Below are 21,412 nucleotides of genomic sequence, written 5' to 3'. Positions count from 1 at the left end.
GGAAAGATTCTGAACTTGTAGAAAATTCTTCAAATCTACCCTCCAGGGAACGCACTGTTTATGTTACCACAGAATTTATTTTGCAGACAGCTTTCTCGCCAATGCACAAGTCTGTGAAAATGGTCTGACTTGACAACAGATTTCCCAGTCTGTGCACCCCTCGCCTACCCCCAATGCCCTGAGAACACCGTAGAGACAGCTGTGCTGCCACGAACAGGTGCAAAGTTGGAGTCGTGAGATCAGCCTGGAGTTCTGACTCTGCCCTTTTCTCTGTGGCTTTGGGTTGTGTCACCTCACTTCTATGAGTCTCGGTTTTTCTCATCTATATAATGGGGGTGCTGGCTGGCTGCCAAGAGCTTGTGAGTACTGAGTGTCAGTGTGCACCTGAAAGCTCTGTGGAAACCATAAGATGCTATGTGAATGTTTTTATTAGAATTTAAGGAGCAGGAGTCTAACGAACTGTATGCTCAGGGCAGTATTTTCCATTTTTAGATTGAAATTCATACCTGCCACTAGTCCAATTAACTTTGGATCATTTTTGGGGGGCGCCTAGAGTTTGGAGACCTTGAGTAACACAGGTGGCTTCCAAAATACTGAGCTGCGTGCAGGAATATGTAGCTTTTATGACATCCTATATAACACACTGTAGTGGAAAGAAAACCAGTCCAGGAAGTCAAAACACCCATGGCTGACTCCCCCGGCTCTCACTGACCGCCTCAGTGACACATCTCTGAGCCACTGTGCTCTTCCCCTCCCCACTTCTATAGCCTTAATTTGAAAGGACAATCTCCACCTTTGTGGGTGACCCAAGGCGAGGTGAATGCATGTAATAATAATCTGTACTTTGAAAGCCACAGCCCAAATAAACATAAGCCAGCACTACTGCAGTGTAAGGGCGCCCTCAAGCACCACACCACCCCTAGGTACCTTATGAACTGTCAAAGAAAGAGTAAATCCTTTAAGCGTTAAATGAATCACAGAATGAATATTAGACGCTCTTAAATTTATTGGAGAGCCAGAGTTCAAGTACTGGATACAATCTATGGAACGTCTCCCAAGAAAAAAAAGGCACATAAGTTCATTCATGCAATGTTGGATACGATGTTTTGTGAATTTCCTGGAGCTCATTTATGGATCATCTAAATTTGGTAGGTCTCAGGTTAAGAATCTGTTTTAGATCATAAAGAGTAGATGCTAAAGCTCATCTCATTTAATCCTCTTATTTAAGAGATGACAAATGGAGGCATGGAACTTATCAGTGACCTTACCATAAATGTTAGATATGGTTTTAAATATGCTGGTTTTTTTTCCAATTTAAAAAATCAGCAACCCACATAAGAGTACACAGAAAGCTCAGTTATTCGGACTATTTCATTTACCAGAATATTTACTTCATCATCCCTGTTAAATCAAGACCAGCTTATGCATATCTTATCCATTTTCCATACCATCAATTGAATTTATACCTTGAAATGATGCCGTGTAGCAAGGAAGCACAAACTGCATTAATCCAATGTCCCATTGAAAGCCAAACTGCTAATGCTTTTAGAAGGATGCTTTATCCACTAGGGCTTAAACCTAAATTCTTAGATGAATTCTGATCTAACTGCTAATCAGGTTTCCTGAATTTACACAGCTTCTGGCTAATTGCCTGTGTTCTGCCAGATTCCTCATCAAAAATAAAAAATCAAGTGTTGCTTAAGTCTGATGCTAAGAAAAGTGCATTTTTTATAAAAATAAAATCAAGAAAATGCGTGAACAATATAATTTGCACATTTAGGAATCTGGGTAATGAGGGCCAACATTCCCATTGCAGATTGGGATTTGGTGCCTATTTTTTATTCACTGTCAGCACGACCGGTGGAAATGGCTCTTTCGCGGGTGCAGCGGGGTTGGCTGTGTCTTCTGAACACAATGTTGGGACAGGCGACCAGCTTCACAAGTGAAAAGAAAATGGGCAGGTAGAACCCTTGCATTTACAGCAAGGTCCGATCGACACATCACGCATTGTAATTGCAACACTGCAGCATTTCTTTTGTTGGACATTTTGAGTCAAACAAGGTCATATTTGGGTTGTTAAACACCCGGCAGTTAAGTGCTCAGCAAAGAACATAGGTGCCTTTTCACATCCAGCGGTAAAGTTTCATCCGTACGGCTTGGCACAGCTGTACGGAAGATAAATGATGTCACTTTGGCTAGCGAAGACCTGACAAAGTACCACTGGCACATGCCAACGAGCCCGTCTCTCTAATTCAAGTTTTATGTGTCTTCCTAGAAAGCCAACCCTGATTAAGTCAAAGGGAAATTGAGTCTTTTCCCTAGAATTCCTGTCCCTTCATACATCATCTCAGAAGGCTTTGCGTTTTTCCTGGGTAGTTCTTGTTCTTTTTTTTTTTTAATTGAAATATAGTTGATTTACAATGTTGTGTTAATTACTGCTGTACAGCAAAGTGATTCAGTTATACATCTAAATATATATATATTTTTTATATATTCTTTTCCATTATGGTTTATCATAGGATACTGAATATAGTTCCCTGTGCTGTACAGTAGGACCTTGTTGTTCATCCATACATAATGGCTTACATCTGCTAAACCCAGCCTCCCACTCCATCCCCCCCAATCCCCTCCCCCTTGGCAACCACCAGTCTGTTCTCTATGTCCGTGAATCTGTTTCTGTTTCATAGATAGGTTCACTTGTGTCATATTTTATATTCCACATATAAGTGATATCACATGGTATTTGTCTTTCTTTTTCTGACTTACTTCACTTAGTATGATCATCTCCAGTTGCATCCATGTTGCTGAAAATGGCATTATTTCATTATTTTTTTATGGCTGAGTAGTATTCCTGGGTAGTTCTTGATTAAATAGTGAATGATCTCTTCCCAGTGATTTTGAGAAGAATTTATTGTGGGTATTGAGCCTTAGTGCTTCACAAGGTATATTCCAGATCTACTCCTGGTTTCTGCCTCATGTGTCATGGATTCTCAAGCAGCAGCCATACTGCCCTCAGAGAGCAGGTTTCGAGGTGGCCAGGCCAGCTACCATACAGTTGGTGGCCTCCAAATCGGCCAGCTTGACTTGTCAAGGGAAACAAAATGTTTCACCAGACGTGACCCACTTTCCTTCTTCCTCCTGTCAGGTCCCTTTGGGGTTCGAGCCCCAGCTGGCTCATCTGCTTTCCTCAGTCAAATGTCTCTGGAGAGGCCAGGATGCTCTCAGATGTCAGTAACGGTGGGGATCACTTTTCAAACTTTCATGTTTCTTGTCACTTCTTTCATTCTGGAAGAATTATCCTAAAGTCCAATCTTCCATGGAAAAGTTTGGTCATTCCAAGCATGTGCCCCAAACCAGATATATGAGCTGGCTGACCTGCTCACCATTATATAACCTCAGATTTCCTGATTAACTCCTTTAATCTTAATTGTTGTAGAAAAAAATTCAAAGCTTCTAAAGCTCTTTACTCCTAGTCTCTTGGGCACTGACATTCGGTCCCAGGCTGTCTTACCACATTGCTTTGGCGAAACAATGGCTCTCCCTGGGATTTTAAAAATATAATGAGGCTGTTCTCTTGCTTTGTAACTTTTTATCTCAGCGTGAACTCAGCTCTCATCAAGGAGCTGTGTTTATAGTGTCAGAGCTTTAAAAGTTTTTTTTTTTTTATTCTTTTAAGAATAACCCAAATCAATAAAGGCTTCAGTAGACCTCTCAGTTTTCTTAGAATATTTCTCTTGCCTATATAAGCAAAACTATCTAAGTAATTAAATCTCCTATAAGTGAAATTATATTTTTTCCAAGGGAAAGACTTTCCAGTGTTGATTTTCACTCTGATTTATAAGGAAAGCTATGATTCCAAAAAACCATTGAATAGGCAGCTACAGAACCAAATAAATGCCCATGTTCTACCTAATTAATATCCTAGTTACTAATCAGAAGACATGGATGCACATCATTATGGCTGTTCCATGTCTAGGATAACATGCTATTTTATGGGGAGGCAGTGTTGAATTTTACGTATTACAGAAAAAGTATGAATCCACTGAATATCAATTTTCCCTGAAAAAGACTAGGCTACTTGGTCTCCTCCTTTTAAAATTCTTCTGAATATTTTAGTAAGGAAGGAAGCAGGTAAGAAAGGAGGGAAACACACATCCTACCCACAAATACACACACAGACACACACCGCCACACACTTTTCATGTTGGCAGACAGAAATCCACTGTTCTACAATGTCACAATTTCTACGTTTTTCCACGAAAGATTCCTGTGACCTCCTGTGTCCCACATCCAATAATACATTACTCAGAACTGAGGAAAAGAGACTTTTTAGGGAGTGGATCATACCGTCTCTGCACAGAGGGGAAAGGTATGGTATCTTTAAACAATGAGCTCCACCACCGAAGACCAGAAACTATTTTCATCTCGTGGCACTTTTTTTTTTTTTTAATTTTTATTTATTTATTTAATTTATTTATTTATGGCTGTGTTGGGTCTTCGTTTCTGTACGAGGGCTTTCTCCAGCTGTGGCGAGCGGGGGCCACTCTTCATCGCGGTGCGCGGGCCTCTCACTGTCGCGGCCTCTCTTGTTGCGGAGCACAGGCTCCAGTCGCGCAGGCTCAGTAGTTGTGGCTCACGGGCCTAGTTGCTCCGCGGCATGTGGGATCCTCCCAGACCAGGGCTCGAACCCGTGTCCCCTGCACTGGCAGGCAGATTCTCAACCACTGCGCCACCAGGGAAGCCCCCTCGTGGCACTTTTTGCTGTTTCTTTTCTCTTCCTGAGTCTACCTCATCCCCAAGGTTGCACACAATATAGTATTAAGCATGGCAGAGAAAAAGTGACACAGTGTCCTCCAAATAGTACACATGCTACTAAGCCATGTCCAAATCAGAATGTTCCTGAAGCATCTAGAGGCCTCTCACAGTTGGCAGACTGGCTGAGTACGTTCTGAGTAAGGAGAACTGCTATTGCTTAGGACAACCCATTCTGTGTGGGTCTCTAAGGAGGGCCATTAAAAATCTCATTAATGTAGACCTTTGGTTTTCAGTGAGCCTGATAAGTTTAGAAATATGTGAAGGCATTTCCTCCCTCCTTCCTTTCTTCCCTTCTTTTTTTTTCTCTATTTTTCTCTTATTTTGCTTGTCACAATTCCTGTAAGGTACTACTGTGATTTAGCATTCAAGGCCAAGGGATGCTATCCACATGTTATATCCCCTCCAAATGCCCAGAGCACTCTGGTTGAGAAATACCTGATTTAAACAGTCTCAACCAACCTTCTACCATCAAGAGAAATAAATAAATAGATAAGTAAACAAGTAAATAAAAAATACGAGGTGACAGCAGCTGCTATCTTGAATAAAAGTAACTCGTAATTGATTAGGTTATTAACTGCTCCTTTTATCAGTGGAGGAGGGTCTTTCATGAACATGGCTTAGATGTGAAAATAATATAGCAGGTATGGGTTGAAGTGTGTCCCTGCAAAAAGACATGTTGAACCCCTAACTAGGGGGTACTTAGTACCTGTGAATGTGACCTTAGCTGGGAATCCGGTCTTGGCAGATGTAATCAAGTTAAGATGAGGGCATACCGAGTAAGGGTGGGCCCTAATCCAATCAAGACTAAATGACTAATATCCTTATGAGAAGGGAATCGAAACAGACTCAGAGGGAAAAAGGCCATGTGAAGAGGCAGAGATCAGAGTTAACACTTTCACAAGCCAACGAACACCCGGGGCTACCAGAAACTGGTAGAAGCAAAGAAGGATCCTCTCCTTGAGGCTTTGAAGGGAGCGTGGTCCTGCTGAAACCTTGATTTTTAAACTTCTAGTTTCCAAAACGGTGAGAGAATCAATTTCTGTTGTTTTAAGCCATCCAAGTTTGTGGTAATTTGTTATGGCAACCCTAAGGCAATAATAGCTAATCTATATTTGTCCCAAGCTTGGAAGGTTGGCATAGTTCAAGGAAGCAAGGAGTTCGCAGCAAACTGGGGCGAGTAATGTTTGGGGACAGACACTTACTAACTGGCAACCTCTGCTGGGTAACTGAGAAGCCAGGAGAAGGTTTCCCTTTCTATGCAGGAAGGTACACTACTTTTTTTTTTTTTTTTTAAATTTATTTATTATTTATTTATTTAGGCTGTGTTGGGTCTTCGTTTCTGTGCGAGGGCTTTCTCTAGTTGCGGCAAGCGGGGGCCACTCTTCATCGCGGTGCGCGGGTCTTTCATTGTCACGGCCTCTTTGTTGCGGAGCACAGGCTCCAGACGCGCAGGCTCAGTAATTGTGGTTCACGGGCCTAGTTGCTCCGCGGCATGTGGGATCTTCCCAGACCAGGGCTCGAACCCGTGTCCCCTGCATTGGCAGGCAGATTCTCAACCACTGCGCCACCAGGGAAGCCCTACACTACCTTTTAAATTCCTCTACCTGTGAATCCTTGAAAGACAATCTTCACTGGATTCACTTAGCCAGAGTGAAATTTTATTTCATAAAGACGTGCAGGTAAGGGTGGTCCCCCAAAGGTAGCAAGCTTGTCTGGAAGTTGACTCTCATTCCTTTCCAGATCTCCCGTGCTGATGTGTGATGGCGTGAAGCGGGATAACTGGATCTCCTCTCCTTTCTGTGCTACCCCGGGGGCCTTTCGGTGTTCAGTGCATTCACCATGCCTCGCACTGTGCAACTCCTCATGCAGGTGATGTCCCAGCTTCCAGGCCACTTTTCACTATCTCAAGGTGTCTGTCCTCTAAGGCCACTCCCTCAGGCTCCATGCGCATCTACATGCCAGCGCATGGCAATATGGTGATCTTCTATTTCCACTATGCCGTCTTCGTTAGCTGGAATACTTGTATGGAGACAGTCAGTTATCCCATCATCTAATATTTGGTCACCCAGTGTACACCTCATAAAATAAATGCTTAAGATCAATCAATCAATTGAAATAATTCTTTTATCTATTATTTTTCAAAATAATGTGTTGGTTAATTAGCATCCTCTAATGGAGGTCAGTGAAGCTCTGTGTAATCATTTGATTTGTTTTTGGTACCATTATGAACTCATGAGCTTAAACAATGTGATTCAGTCCATTGAAATTATCCTTATGGATGCTGCAGCCGTTCTATCTTTCGCCAGTGGGAGCCTCATTAAGTGGTTCTCAGTCCTTTTGACAGGAGGCTCGTAGTCTTTGATAACATCCCTGCTGTCTGGTATAACAAGATCCTCCAGGCTCATCTTATACATTTCCTAACCCCGACCTGGCGTTAGCCATTTCTCCTGGAGCCTTCATTCCTTGTACTGGAAATAAAATTTAGCAACCACCATCTGAGCACCTGAATGACTCTTAGGCAGATCCGAGTCTGCTTCTCCTTCTTTGGAGGGAAGCAAGCAATTTGGCCTGGCTTGAATGAGTCCCACAAGAGCTGCTAGAGACTGTGAGAAGAGAAAGCGTGACAAGTGACCATTTGGAGTTACTGTAACAGTTCAGGATGAAATGATAAGGTTCTCAACCAAGGCTGTAGCTATGGGGATGGCGAAGAGGATCAGAGTTGGGAGAGATTCTAGAGTCTAAATTTACACAAGAGGATTTATCAACTGACTTGGCAGTTCAAGGCAGAAGACAGCAGACCTGGGTTCAGAGCCCAGCTCTGTCACTCACCGACTGTGAGATCTGCATCTCATTACTCAACTTCTGAGACTTGACAACCTGAACTACAAAATGGGAATAGACTGCCTACCTCTCGGGGTGGTGGGGAGGATTAGATGAAGTTGCAGATGAAATGAACATAGTATAAAGCGTGATAACGACGACAGCTAAAAATTAAACATGTGAATTTCCCCTCTTCCCAACAGGCCTAGATTTTTCTACAAAATGAACGGGTTGGCCCAGATCACACCAAAGCCTCTTCCAGCCCTGTCTGCTCCAGCCCCCTCTCTCTAGTATTGTTCTCTGATAATGCCATGGAGTATTAATAATGGATCTCCCAGCATTTACCTAAACCACGTTTTATTGATTATTTTATTGAAAAGATGATATAACAGATTTAATGTTGCCAAAAGGAAAATAAACCGTATATTCTTCTGAGGGCTGGTTTTCTTATTTGACATCAAAGTTGACAAATTTCATTTTAGAAAAACTTAGAGTGATGTTTTAATTTAAAATTGCTTCCATAAGTGACCAACACTGAAGGTATTAAAAACTAACAAAGTACCTTAAACACTGATCAGTTAGCTCAGAGCCTCTTAAAATACTTTCCAAGATGGCTGTCCTGATTAATGATTTATGCAGCACTCTGGCTTTAGAAAACAGAATATTACTTTGTCAATTCCTTCCCAGAACCTTCCTTGCCCATTAAGTCAGTGATATCCTGTAAACCTTTCTGAAGTTATTTTTCTAAGATCTTATTTTTGAGGACTCTGTTGGAAGGATTTTTGAATCAAGATTTTGAGGACAGTAGTAGCCATCTAGCAGTTACTAGAGCCACATTGACTGCTGATAAAGAGGGATTAAAATACTGATTACAACTTTACTTTTTAAATTGTGAAGGCAATACAAACATTAAAATAAACTGCAGGCCGAACAAATGAGCATAAAAAGTGAGACTGACCCAAAACTCATTGGACGGAAATGACCAGTGCAAACTTCTAAACTCTTTTCTCCATAGGCACACACATGACGTTTTAACCATTTTATCATGAGGTCCATTTTATTCCTTCGCTTGCTCTTTCGATATGTTGTGAAATATAAAGTTGCAATTTAGTAGTTCAATATACTGTCACCATTTCTACCTGTCAGTACGTAAATGAGCCACCTCATTCTTTTAAGCAATTGCTGAATATTGCCCAGTTGAATGAACATGGAACTGTTCATTATGATCTGACTAGTACCTTATAATTACACATTTACATTGCTCCCAATTTATTAATATTTTTAAAAAGTTCTTTTGGGATTGACATATATACACTAATATGTATAACATGGATAACTAATAAAAAAAAAAAGTTCTTAACCAAGACAAACAAATAAGACTTAATCGGGTCTGGACAGGGGATGGATACATTCTTGTCAATTTCTGTGTATGTTTACAGTTTCCATAATAAAAAATGAAAAACAAATCAGTGCTTGAGTGCAACTTTGAAAAACTGTTATAAAACGAGAGACAACTGTCACTTACGGACATTCAACTTTTTTTGTTGTTTTTAAACTTTTGGGTTTATTTTTTATTTATTTTTTTTTATGGCTGTGTTGGGTCTTCGTCTCTGTGCGAGGGCTTTCTCTAGTTGTGGCAAGCGGGGGCCACTCTTCATCGCGGTGCGCGGGCCTCTCACTGTTGCGGCCTCTCTTGTTGCGGAGCACAGGCTCCAGACGCGCAGGCTCAGTTATTGTGGCTCACGGGCCCAGTTGCTCCGCGGTATGTGGGGTCTTCCCAGACTAGGGCTCGAACCCGTGTCCCCTGCATTGGCAGGCAGATTCTCAACCACTGCGCCACCAGGGAAGCCCCATTCAACTTTTTTTAAACAAAGACTTGGCTGTAAATTTCTGAATGTCAAAACCCCCATCTCCCCTCTGCCTGATAACTCTATCCTCGGTGATGCAGTAATTGTTGCTCTTTCAGCAGCCACACTTGGCTTTGAGATTTTGGGTGTCACAAGCCTCCTCTTGTCAATGTCTGTTCCTTTTCCTTCCAGTGGCACTCACGACCCCAGGCACAGTTTCCGGTCGGTCCTGCAGCACAAGGGCGGGCCTCCCCTCCTTGCCCCTCCTCTGTTCATGGTCCATCCTGCTCTTCAGGACGGTGGAGCGTCTTCCCACCTCAAGAATGGACAAGTGACCTCACTGAACAAGCAAGGAGCATGTTTTTCATATAAAGAATCATGTTTTCCCTTCTTTGGTTGGTCTATAGGTTGCTCTTCAAGTTGATATCATCTTAAATTTTTCGATTATCCCTTAGGCTTCAAGACCAGTATATGTTGTTCTTTTTCAAGATCATGTTCTTTTTAAAAGCTGCTAAATGAGTAGATGTTTTTATTTAAGCCAGAAAGTAACATGAGTCTTTGTTGGGTGATGAAGCTGGGGGATATGACAGCCTGGTGACTTTAACACCAGCCACGCAGAGGGGTGTCAGCCCTGCAGGGTGGGGAACAAGTGCATGCAGGATACAGGTCTGATTTTAGTCAGGACTTCCCATCACTTCCATCTATCGCTTGGACTAAAACACAATTCATATTTCAGAATCACCAATGAAGGCAGAAAGAGTCTGTAAGGCCAGGAAATCTCCTATTCTGTCCTTCAGCTTATTTGTGACTAACTTACACCCTCAGCACTCAGCATTTGAATTGACTTAACTTCCTCAGACGTTGCTGGGACATTGCCAGTCATGCCTCCCTTTGACTTAAATCACTTTCATCACCAGGCTCTTTTTAGCTATTCAGAAAATTCTCAAAACTGTTCAAATAGTAGAAGTATCTTTATCTTCTCTAGCTGAGCTCAAAAGTGACATTTTCTTAATTGGCCAGAGAGTTTAAGAAGTTTCAGCTATTTTCAAGTGATAGCCATGGTAAAAAACAAAAGGCTTACATTTTTAAAAGAAGTGTTTTATATGTGCATAGCTTTAAAAAAGCTGATTTTCAAGTTTAGCTTTTGTAACCCTCAATGAAAATGAAAAGACTGACTCTTTTTTAAAAACAGCTATTTGGAAACACTAGACACAAGCACTTGATAGTAAGCAAGTTTGCCAATGTCTCCTTTTGGGGGGATCTAAGGTGAAATTTAAATTAAGTCTTCATTGTGCCAGCCCTCAAAAATGTATTTTAATCCTTCAGTTCAACAAATATTTTGAGTACCCACCTTAGTGCCACACAGCACTGGGGATACTACAACAAACAAGAGAGACAAAAAGCCCAGGATGGGGGGACTAGGGATGAAGGCAGAGAGACATTAAAGGAAAAAGTAGAGGCAAGAGGCAGATGAGGGGCAATGGGAATATGGTGTTGGCAGGCAGAACAGACTGCAATTTAAAAATGTTGGTCAAGAAGAATAAAAGAAATCAAAGAGCAAAAAATGCATGTTCTATGAGGTCCAAATTAAGAAGCATTGATGAAATTGACCAAAGCAAGGCTTGCTATTTTTAGTATGTATTACACATTTTCTTAATAAAATAAGATTGTCCACATGATTAACCTCTGGTGGCTTTTGAGCAGAAATTCAGGATAAAGATCAGGTTTCCAGGACTGACTGTAAATATGTTCATCCTTTGGCAACACAGGAAAGGAAATCTAATGACGCAGAAATAATCATAGAGCAGCCAGGAAAGAAAGAGACCAGAAGGAGAAGTGCAGACTGGATGCTACAGCCAAAGAGCCTGAAGTCAGTAATCAAATGCCTCCTCAAAGTATGCTTGACAATTTCAAAGGGTGGGGGAAATAAAAGAGTAACTGACAAAAAAAAAAAATGTTGGTAAGGTTAAGTCTCACTGAGAAGGTGACATCTGAGCAAAGGTTTTAGGAAGGTGAGGGAATTAACCACATGTATATTTAGAGAAAATATGTTCCAGAGAGAGGAACCAGCCATGGCGTGCAATAAGGAAACCAGTGTGGCTGGTGCCAAGGGAGCAGAGGAGAGGTAGAAGCCCTGGTCCAAGATGAAGGGGGAGCAGCTCAAGTGGGTCTGGATGGCTGCTTTAAGGACTTGGGCTGAGATTTCACTCTGAGCACAGCAGAAAGCCATTGCAGAGCTGCGAACAGAGCAATGTCATCATCTGATACATTTCCACTGGATCGACAGCTGCTCTCTAGAGACCAGACCTTAGGAGGGAAAGGGTAAAAGCTGAGAGGCCCTAGAGGAGGCCCCTGAAGGATTCCGGGAGAAAGAGGATGGGGGCTCACACCACAGACAGCAATGGAGGTGGCAGAAAGTGTCTGACTTTATGCATTTTAAAGGTAGGGCGAACAGATTTTCTTGAAGCATTGGATGAGGGGTGTTGAGAGAAAAAGAGACTCCAGGATGACTCACGATTTTCAGCCTAAGCAACTGGAAAGTTGGAGTTGCCATTAATTGGGATGGGGAAAGCTTCTGCTGGGGACTATTCTGGGAGAAAAGTCCAAGAGTTCATATTTGGACGTGTTGCGTTTGAGATGACTGTGAGATGGTCAGCTACTGATTTTCTTCTGACCAAGTCAAAGTTAATCACCCTCAAAGAACATGAGTTCCCTGAGGGTAGACTTCTATTTTGTTCATTTCTGTATCTCCAGAGCCTTAGACAACACATGAAGATTCTCCATTAAAAATTAATTTAACAGGGACTTCCCTGGTGGTCTAGTGGTTAAGGATCTGCCTTCCAATGAAGTGGACATGGGTTTGATCCCTGGATGGGGAACTGAGATCCCACATGCCACAATGAAGATCCCGCAGGCCGCAACTAAGACCTGACACAACCAAATAAGTAAATAAGTAAATAAATAAATAAATTTATGAAAAAATTAATTTAACAAATATTTGCTAGGCACTCATTACATGTCTTGCTCTGTTCTCCATGCTGGGGACACAGCTGGGACAAAACAGCTAAAATTCTCATGCATCTTATATTCTAGGAGTGTGAGGCGGATGTGCAAATGAAATAAAATAAAATAAATCTTCTATGCATTGTTTAATAAACTTTTGTTGAATATTTACTCACATGGCACTTGATATGTATTATCATAACTCTACAAGGAGGAGACCGAGACCCCAGAGTTGGCATCACACCAGCCTGTCTTCCTCCAAAGCCTCTTCCACCATACCATGTAGCCTCTCAGAGAAAGTAACACAAATCCCATCCTCATCGGGTAAATACCAGGGTTGTGTTTCTCTTCAAATAAGCATTGAACGGGGGAATCTGCTCAAAATAGGACTCTTCGCGAAGAGCAGTCTAGGAGGCCAGCCCGGAAGCGGGCAACCCCAGGTCACTCAGCCCTCCTTCATGCAACCAAACCACGCAGCTGAATTCCTCTTGACATTTCAGGGCATTTTCTTATTCTTCTGCCCCTTTCACAATGCTGAGGGTACCTGAATTACCTGCCATTAAGGGCTGTCACATCGTTTCCTCTGAAAGGCTCAATTTGCAGCCTTTCACAAAACTAGAAAGGTGTACTAAAAGAGGCTTGATGTGCATATAAATTTGAGGAGGAATCTCTTATCTCCTTCACCTAAAAATGAAACTTGAATTTTCCATTCCCAGTAGCAGCATCAAGGAGGTGGTTTGGTCTTTAGCAGCCCCCAATAATTTCAACAATCACTTCCCCCTCGTTCAGCCACCTGACATTCTCTCCATCTCATGCAACAGACCACTCCTAGCCTCTTCCACGTGTCCTACGCAGAAATTTTGAAACAGCCATGGCCCCTGCCCTCTGTCCATTTCTTATCCAGTTTCCACATGGAATGTGATATCACACTTCCTTCCCCTCCTACATTTCCTAGAAGGTAAACGGTAAATGATCATTTATCCTCAAAAACTGATAATTCTTTCTCATGCTCAGACCTGTCTGAACAGTTCTTCAAAACGGACAATTCCACAGCTCTCTCCTCTGGAATGCCATCTCTGACAACGCTGTCATTTTTAAGACCAAGCATGCTGAGTTCCCTTTGGTTGGGTGATGGCCGTATTCAGCTTGATGTTACCTCTCACGCAGCTGACCCATCAACAGCAAGAATTTCCATGACCAGCCGAGTGTGTGATCCACCAATAACTTGCCTCTTTTCCTAAACCAACAAAGAGGTGTTCAAGTCCACCAGATTTCTTTAGGAACTTCTCACGGACAAATGGGCTTTGAGACTCCCTCATGTAATTCTGAGATGTACTGAGTCCTCTCCTAATGTGACACATTACCTTAGCGCAATAGGATGACCAGAGTCTTAAACATTTCCCTAAACACATATAGCTTTTGCATGGTGAATAAAGAGGACATCCTTTTATCCTTACAATAATTGTTACTCCTCTTCCTAAAGAATCTAAATTACAGTATAAAGCAAGAATCATATAGTGTGGAGGGTTTAACAATGAAATAACTGTTCAACGCCAGTATAATGGTATCTGCCTGCCGTCTATCTGTGGATCACAAGAGCTTTTCCAATGGAAAACGAAAAGATTTTAGAAGGGGCAGACAACCCCAGTAAACAACCCATCGTGGATAAAACAGTGGGTGAAAAAACTCTCTCAGAAATGAAGTTATGCTTCTGGACTGCACAAGCTGCCAAGAATATCATAATTTTAAAGGTAACATATACTTTAATAACCCCATACAGGGAAATATAATATGTTCTATCCAGTGAGAAGCTTGAATGATAGCTTTAAGTTTACAACCATGGCCAAAAAAATGAAAAATCAATCAAACAAAACCTTCTCTCCTCCAGTTCTTCTCAGGTGCAACACCTGCCCTAAAGTTTCTGTGCCCTTATTTCCTCCTTGATGGAAAAGAAAATCAGGTGCCAGAATTTGGACTGTAAGTGGAAGATATTATCATCAAAGCTGTATTCTATCATTCATCTTATTTTGTATTGAATAGACATGTTTTCTAAATATCACACCTGGTAACTTTCCACAATTGTTTTTTCCACGTAACAATCACCTAGTCACAGATTTGGCCTTAAGTATAAAGGTGCAAATTTCCACCACAGTCTAATTGCTGAAAGGATTTTTTTTTCCCAATCTGCCTTGAAATTCTGTCTAACATGCTGCTTCAGGCTCCATATAGCCACAGATTTCAAGTGATACCTATAGACCTATCCTGTCGGAATTATGCAAACCTTATATAATAATTGTGAGATGTGTTAAGATCCTGGCACAGAAGACAGCATTGAAATCCAAAGCTGTTCTATTAACTTTCTTTTTTAATCAGCTGCCAGCTGGATTCTGGAAGGCTCTTAGTTCCAGCTCCTATGCAAGAACACTGTTACCATTTCAAATAGTATACTGTGTTTTTTTTTTTTAAAGGAAAGGTCACAAAAGGGTAGAGTAATGTAGCCTCAGGGAGGCTACAGAAATCCCACCGATTGTTCAGAAAAACATAACAGTGCACAGTAAATGGATACGCAATCCGATTCAAAATGTTCCATTGGAGAGCTGCCTCTGAATCCTAACGTTGTAAGTTGCTTTCAGAGAGACAGAGCTGCTTTGAAATCTCCGAGTCGTCTTCCCATGAACAGATTGTGATGAATGAATGAAATGGAGTGGGGTGGCTAAAGCCGGGTGGGGCAGGGTTCAAAATAAAGCCAATCCTATGTCAAACCCATTGCACTGATGAACCACACATGGAAGGCCAAAGGTAGGGTTGCTAGAAGAAATACAGGATGATCAGTTACATTTGAATTCAAGATAAACAACGAAGAATTATTTAGCTTAAGTGTGTCCCAAGTACTATGTGGGATAGACTTAGAATTCACTATTTATTTGAAATCCAAATTGGGCTGGGCAACCTGTATTTTTAATTGCTAAATCTGGCAACACTAGCCAAAGGAAAATTAAAACAGCTTATTTTCAATTGACATTATGCCACCTTGCACCAATGAAAAACACAGATGAAAACAATTATATAATCGCCTATTTTGTTGTAATGGTTTCTATTACTTATAAAATGGCATAAGTCTCAAGGTTTATAAACGATATTAAAACAGGTAAAAGAAATGGGCTATGCTGCTATAAAGGATCATGAAGACTATTTAAAGATCCACACATCAGAAAATCTGATGTTACATCAATCCCCGTCATTTAAATAATTTAAGCTGTGACTACGAAATGTAATGCCGTGAACTACATACACAAATCTGTCTCATTTTATAGTAACTCTACTTGCACATTAACTGGATGATAACCTATTAGCCCTGCATTTCCAACTAAAAAGCAATCGTTGCATAAGGCAGGTACCCACTATTTGCCTACCTCTTTTCATAACCACTGCTGTCTTCTAAATGAAACATTAATTTTTTCTAGGCAACTGTTTTATTCAATACCTTGCTAGCAAAGCAAAGACAGTCATCTCTCTGTATCTATGGGATCTGCATCTGTGGATTCAATCAACCTCGGGCCGAAAATATTGGGAAAAAGATTCCAGAATCCAAAAAGCAAAACTTGAACTTGCTGCATGCTGGCAACTATTTCCACAGCATTTACATTGCGTTAGGTATTATAAGCAACCTAGAGATGATTTAGAGTATACAGGAGGATGTGCGTAGGTTATATGCAAATACTATACCATTTTATATAAGAAACTTGAGCATCTGAGGATTTTGGTATGGGGGCCAGGTTCTGGATACTTAGGGGTGACTATATTTGATTCCTAAACTAACGTATCCAATTTCAGTAACAGATAACTTCTAAAAGGGAGAAAACCATCGTAAATGTTACAGCAGGATTCCTTTCATTTGGGTGTTAAAACAGTCAGTCCACTTTGAAAATATTTTTTAAATGTCCCTCTTTGTTGTTTCCAGTGGATGCTGTACCCCCCAGCCCCACCCCTGTCCCCCCAAAAATTGTAGTTTAAGAAAATCTGCTCAAACAGTGTAAATATTTGGCCAATATTTTTCTTATAAAAGCACAAGCACAATGAAAGCACCACTAGACCAGGCCCAAATGATCAAGTTAAATTAGAGATCTGGCCATTATTGATGTTTTTGGATTCTGGAGAGAGCCATTCTGGATCATTCATATGCCATGAAATGCCTTTTCCTAAGTTGTTTGATCTGAATTATCCAAAATTTGTGGCTCTGGGAACCTGACCTTAAGGTTTAGCTGAGTTGGGCTTTTGAAACACACCAGTCTGCAAAAGACTTTGTGGAAGAAATAACATCTTCCGTGAGACTTTACTTCTGTTTATTACTGAGCGTTTTTTGGACTGTTGTGCTAAATTTGAGCTGGCACATTATTAACCTTTTCAAATTAGGCATTTAGTAAGCTCAGCTGAATCTTTTCTTAATTTGCACATGAGTGTTTGCCAGAACAGCTGGCATTGTGCTGGAATATTAGTTTAAATCTTCAATTTACATAGTCCAAGCACAAACACATAAACTTTGGAGAGGATGACCTAATTGGTGCCAGACACAGTCAACTTTATCAATAAGAATAATAGCAACCACAATCGCTAATACTTATTGAGCGCTTACTATGTCCCAGGCATTATAGGTATATTCAGTTATTTACCACTTTCAACAGTCTGATGAAGTTTTATTTCCCCAATTTTGTACATAAGAAAACTTGAGTGGTTAGATTACGTGCCCTAAATTATACAATTAGTAAGTAGTAAAACTTGACTTTGTACTGAGGCAATCTAGCTGCAAAATCTGCAGCCGTGCTTCACCACTTCGCAACACTGTCTCAGTAAATCTATCCCATAATAATGGAGAACTTCCACCTTCTCAGGCAGGTTTCACAGCGACAGAGGTGTCACTTTGTGACACAGACTTCAGGGGAATAGGAGGTAACCAGGCTAAAGGGATGCAAGCCACCCTTCACCTCCACTCCCAACCAACCATAGGCAACCTTGCTGTTCCCATAAATGTGTGTGCATTTTTTGGTTTATTTTTAACATGTTTATGATAAGATTTACGATATGGCTTTAATATGCTTATGATAAAGCCCTGCCATATATCAGGACCTATACTGAGAACAGAGCCATAAATGTGTACGGTGGGGTCTTCCTTTGAGGATAAGGACATTCAAGATGTTAGTCACTTGGAGAAGAGCTAGCTGACAGGCCTGGGACACAAATAGGCTCTCTAGCTGGGTGGCAGACTGGAATCTAGCTCTGCTGGTCTTGATCACCATGGGGCCAATAAGTCAGCTTGGGTAATGGGGCAGAACGCAGTACTCTCCCTGGGGTGGGGCAGACAGGGCAGAACCTAAGGCAGGAAAAACCGGGTCAAGGGATTTTTGCCTCTCTTACCTATGCTTGTTTCCCCTTGAACTCCTTGAATGTTTGGAAAAGGACTTTGGGAAGTTCCAGTATACCTCAGATGTCTCAGTGAGGGAATTTTTTAATATATTGAGCCATAGAGCACTGGAGAACAGCATCGACAGTGGTGGGAATGAAAGAATTGAATCTAGAGAGGAGAGGGAGAGGGATGAAGATGGAAGCTTCCTGTGGCCTGCCATCCTCCCTCCCTTCTTGGTTCTGCTGTCTGCCCTTGGCGGTTCTGGCTTGTAATTTAGAGGCAGTACTCCTGTATGCCTAGAGTACTGGCCTTAGAGGTGTTTGGGAACGGTTTGTAAAATAGCCATGCTAGTTTTCTACCACAGTCAACTCTAAGAGAACTGAAGACAGCCCAAGGTGTCTCTCTTCCTTCTTTTTAAAATACAAGTGAATAAGTGTAGAGATCTACTTTTGCTGTATTGTTGACAATGCACAGGTATTTACAAGTGTCCATTATACAGGCTGGAGAAAACACTATGTATATGTATTGAGTAGATTTATTAAGCTAAAAAAGTCCCCTGCTAAGCCCCATTCCTGGCTCAAGAAAGTATCACCTCAAGAGTTTTACAGAAAATTTCCTGAATCCTCTAAAGATAGAGGGGGGAGGAAAAAAAGCAACTGCCTGATGAAACTAACTAGAGCTTTGCCAAGGGAGCCCCAGGATGATCCACTGAAACACGCATGCCACTTTCATTTCAAGAACCGTTGTCCCTCTCTCCTTTACAACTTTTTCCAGAAAAGTTATATTTTAGTTTCTCAAAACACCTTACTTTGGGATGTAAACAACCTTGTACGGTATTTATGCCTATTTTTATATTATTTTCCTGATAACTTATTGCAAGTAGCTCTAACAACACACTGACCCCCGAAGAGATTCCTTCTGAGGCACAAACTCAGAGGAAAGGACGCTTCATCACTCTGTTAGGGAGATGTACTCAGAAACATAACTATGTCTTCCGGGAACAGGGGAACCCCAGAACTGGGAGGCTGTGATCTTCTTGGTTCTGACCTCGACACATGTGTGCAGGGATGAGTGAGGCTGCTCAGCGGGTCCCCAGCTACCAGCCTCCTCAGTCTGGGCCGTGAACAAGGTCAAGATTCTTGCCGCAGCAATAGCGAGGCTAAACTCTAAAACTGGCCAAGAAAAAAAAAAAAAAAAAAAAAAAAAAAAAAATATATATATATATATATATATACATATCTTGAGCTCCTTAGGGAGAAAAAAACCCCACAATACACTGCCTTAGTAGGGTTAATCCCGGCGTTGCCAACTGCCAGAGTTGTTAAAAAAATAAAAATTAAAGACAAGCCGCTAAATAAAATTAGCCAACAAACCTACCTACCAGCTCTACTGGCTCACTGAAGGTTTTCTGAGCCTCAAGCCTCATGAAAGGATTTCTAGAGAGGAGAAAGAAAGGCACCTTTCCTGTCATTTCGTAAAACGTCTCCTGGCAATCCCGGGGCTAGGGAGTCGGCTGTCACACTTGGGGATACAGGCGCTCCCAGCCTGGCTGGAGCAACCAAAAGCGGCAGGGGACCGGGAACCCTCTGCGGACGCGCCTCCAAACCTTGCAGACACCAGAGAGAAAAGGGAGCTTTCTCAGGCGTTCAGCAAGTAGAGGAAAAAGACTCGCTCTAGCCTCAAGTTGGGAAACTTTTCCTCAAAACTGCATTATCCTTTGTGAGCTGCCTGGAAACCCCTAGCTTCTTTTCAAGGGATTGTAACGACTTGTGTCCACGATTACAGGAACCCAAGCAATTCAGGAGGAAAAGAAATACACACACGGAGTACAAGCATGAGTAAATGGCTTGTGTATGTGGCTTTGGAACATTCTTATCTAAACACGCCGGTGTCCCCGCACTCGGGCTGCTTTTTCCACCAGTGCCTCATCCGTAGTCAGTTGTCCCTTGTCTGCCTACATTTTCTGGAAAAACTGGATACCCCACCCTCAGACTTAAAGTGCTGTTCTCAATCTCTCCTCTGCGCCCACCAAGCCGAGCTCAGTCCTCCGGCTCCTCTCTCCCCAGGCCCTGCTTGGAGGCCGCTGCCATCCGTGGTCCTGAGGCCAGCGATGCGCGCGTGGGGAAGCCGTCCCGAGAGTGAATGTGTGTAGGGGGAGTGGGTGGAATGGGGAGGATGCTAGTTTTCGCCAAGTTAACATTTTCTGCCAGGGCATATATTTTGGGGGAGTTTCCGGGCCACAGGGTAGAATTGCAAATCCCCAGGGGTGATCACGAGCTCGAGCCGGGTCGGAGCAGCTGCCGTGAGGCTGTTAAGGCCGCATCACCCCCACGCGTAACTAAGAAGGGTCGCCGGAGACCAGAGACCACCGAATCTCGGGGAACGCAAACCAGCCCCGCCGGGTGCGCGGCCACGGCTTAAAGCTTTCCCAGATGCGATCCCCCCTGCTTCTCCTTCTTATCCCTCCCCGAGTCCAACCGCGTCAACCGGTCTGTCTGGTGCCCAACTCTGGCAGGGTGTGCTCGGAGACCCGAGAAGCCTCTAGTCTCAGTCCGTGTCGCCAACCCGGGTTTCAAACGCAGCGTGCAGCCACCTGTTTCACAAAGCCCGGAGTTTGTGCGGGCGCGGGCTGCGGCCGGAAGAACCCTGTCATCCCCTCGGTCCGGCTCGGCCCAGGATCTCCAAAAACGCACGTCGCTCTAAATCCAAGTGCGCACGCAGCTTTGCGAAACGCTGGAGGCTCGCACCTCTCCGGCCCCCCGCGCGCGGCGACTTATTTCCCGGTCTCCCCGGTTCAGCCCCCGCCCCCAGCGCTGGTCGCCGGGCCAGCCCTCCGCCACATCGGCGCCCCGAAATACCTGCCGTGAAGACGCAGAGAGCGAAGAGAGTCTTGTAGACCATGGTACCCTGGGGCTTGGTGCCGAACCCGGCGCGGGCAGCGGGAGAGTTTGCCGGGACTGTGACCGAGCGCCCAGAGCGCGGGCAGCTCCTCCTCTGTCCGCTGGCTGCGGTGGGAGCCGGGCGACCGGGCGGCTCGGGCGGCGGTAGGGGAAGCTAGGCGAGCGCCGCGCGGCTCCGTCAGCTGCATGTACTCCGGCGTCCGGCGCGCTTCTGCTCCATCCCAGCCGCCCGGGCCGCCTCCGCCGCCGCCAAACCCCTCCCACCCGGGTCCCGCGGAGATGACTAGGCCACCCCTGGCCTTTCCTCTCCCAGCCCTCGTGTCCCGGGAGTCCCGGCCCAGGGCGGCCTCTGCTGGACAGTCAAGGCGCGAGACCCGAGTTTTGATCCGGTTCAGCAAATGTTTGGGGCGGCTGGCACTGTGCTGGGAACTAAAGGGAGGCAGAGAAGTGGGAGCAGATTTCTGCCCTCAGGAATTTATCTCAGCTTTTCTTACAGGAGTTACAACCTTTGAACACGTGACCGTGTGCCATCTTAGGTGTCACCTCGAAGAGCGAAGACCCCACTATTGTAAGAGAGCATACACTTCTTTCCAAGTATGAGAACCTTTTCCTTTTCTTTCATTTCT

The 21,412-nt window shown here is 43.2% G+C and overlaps 1 protein-coding gene across 1 annotated transcript in view; it reads right to left on the bottom strand.

The window, feature by feature from the left end:
- PARM1 (prostate androgen-regulated mucin-like protein 1) overlaps window positions 1–20,990 on the bottom strand; it is a 99,565-nt gene extending 78,575 nt beyond the window's left edge. The window contains exon 1 of the mRNA XM_061191483.1: window positions 20,745–20,990. Within this exon, the coding sequence (XP_061047466.1) occupies window positions 20,745–20,787 (43 nt within the window). The 5' untranslated portion in view covers window positions 20,788–20,990. The remainder of the gene's footprint in view (window positions 1–20,744) is intronic.
- Between the last annotated feature and the right edge of the window lie 422 nt (window positions 20,991–21,412).

This window comes from Eubalaena glacialis, chromosome 5, assembly GCF_028564815.1.
Source record: "Eubalaena glacialis isolate mEubGla1 chromosome 5, mEubGla1.1.hap2.+ XY, whole genome shotgun sequence".
Lineage (NCBI taxonomy): Eukaryota > Metazoa > Chordata > Mammalia > Artiodactyla > Balaenidae > Eubalaena > Eubalaena glacialis.
This window is presented reverse-complemented; position numbering and strand designations above follow the sequence as displayed.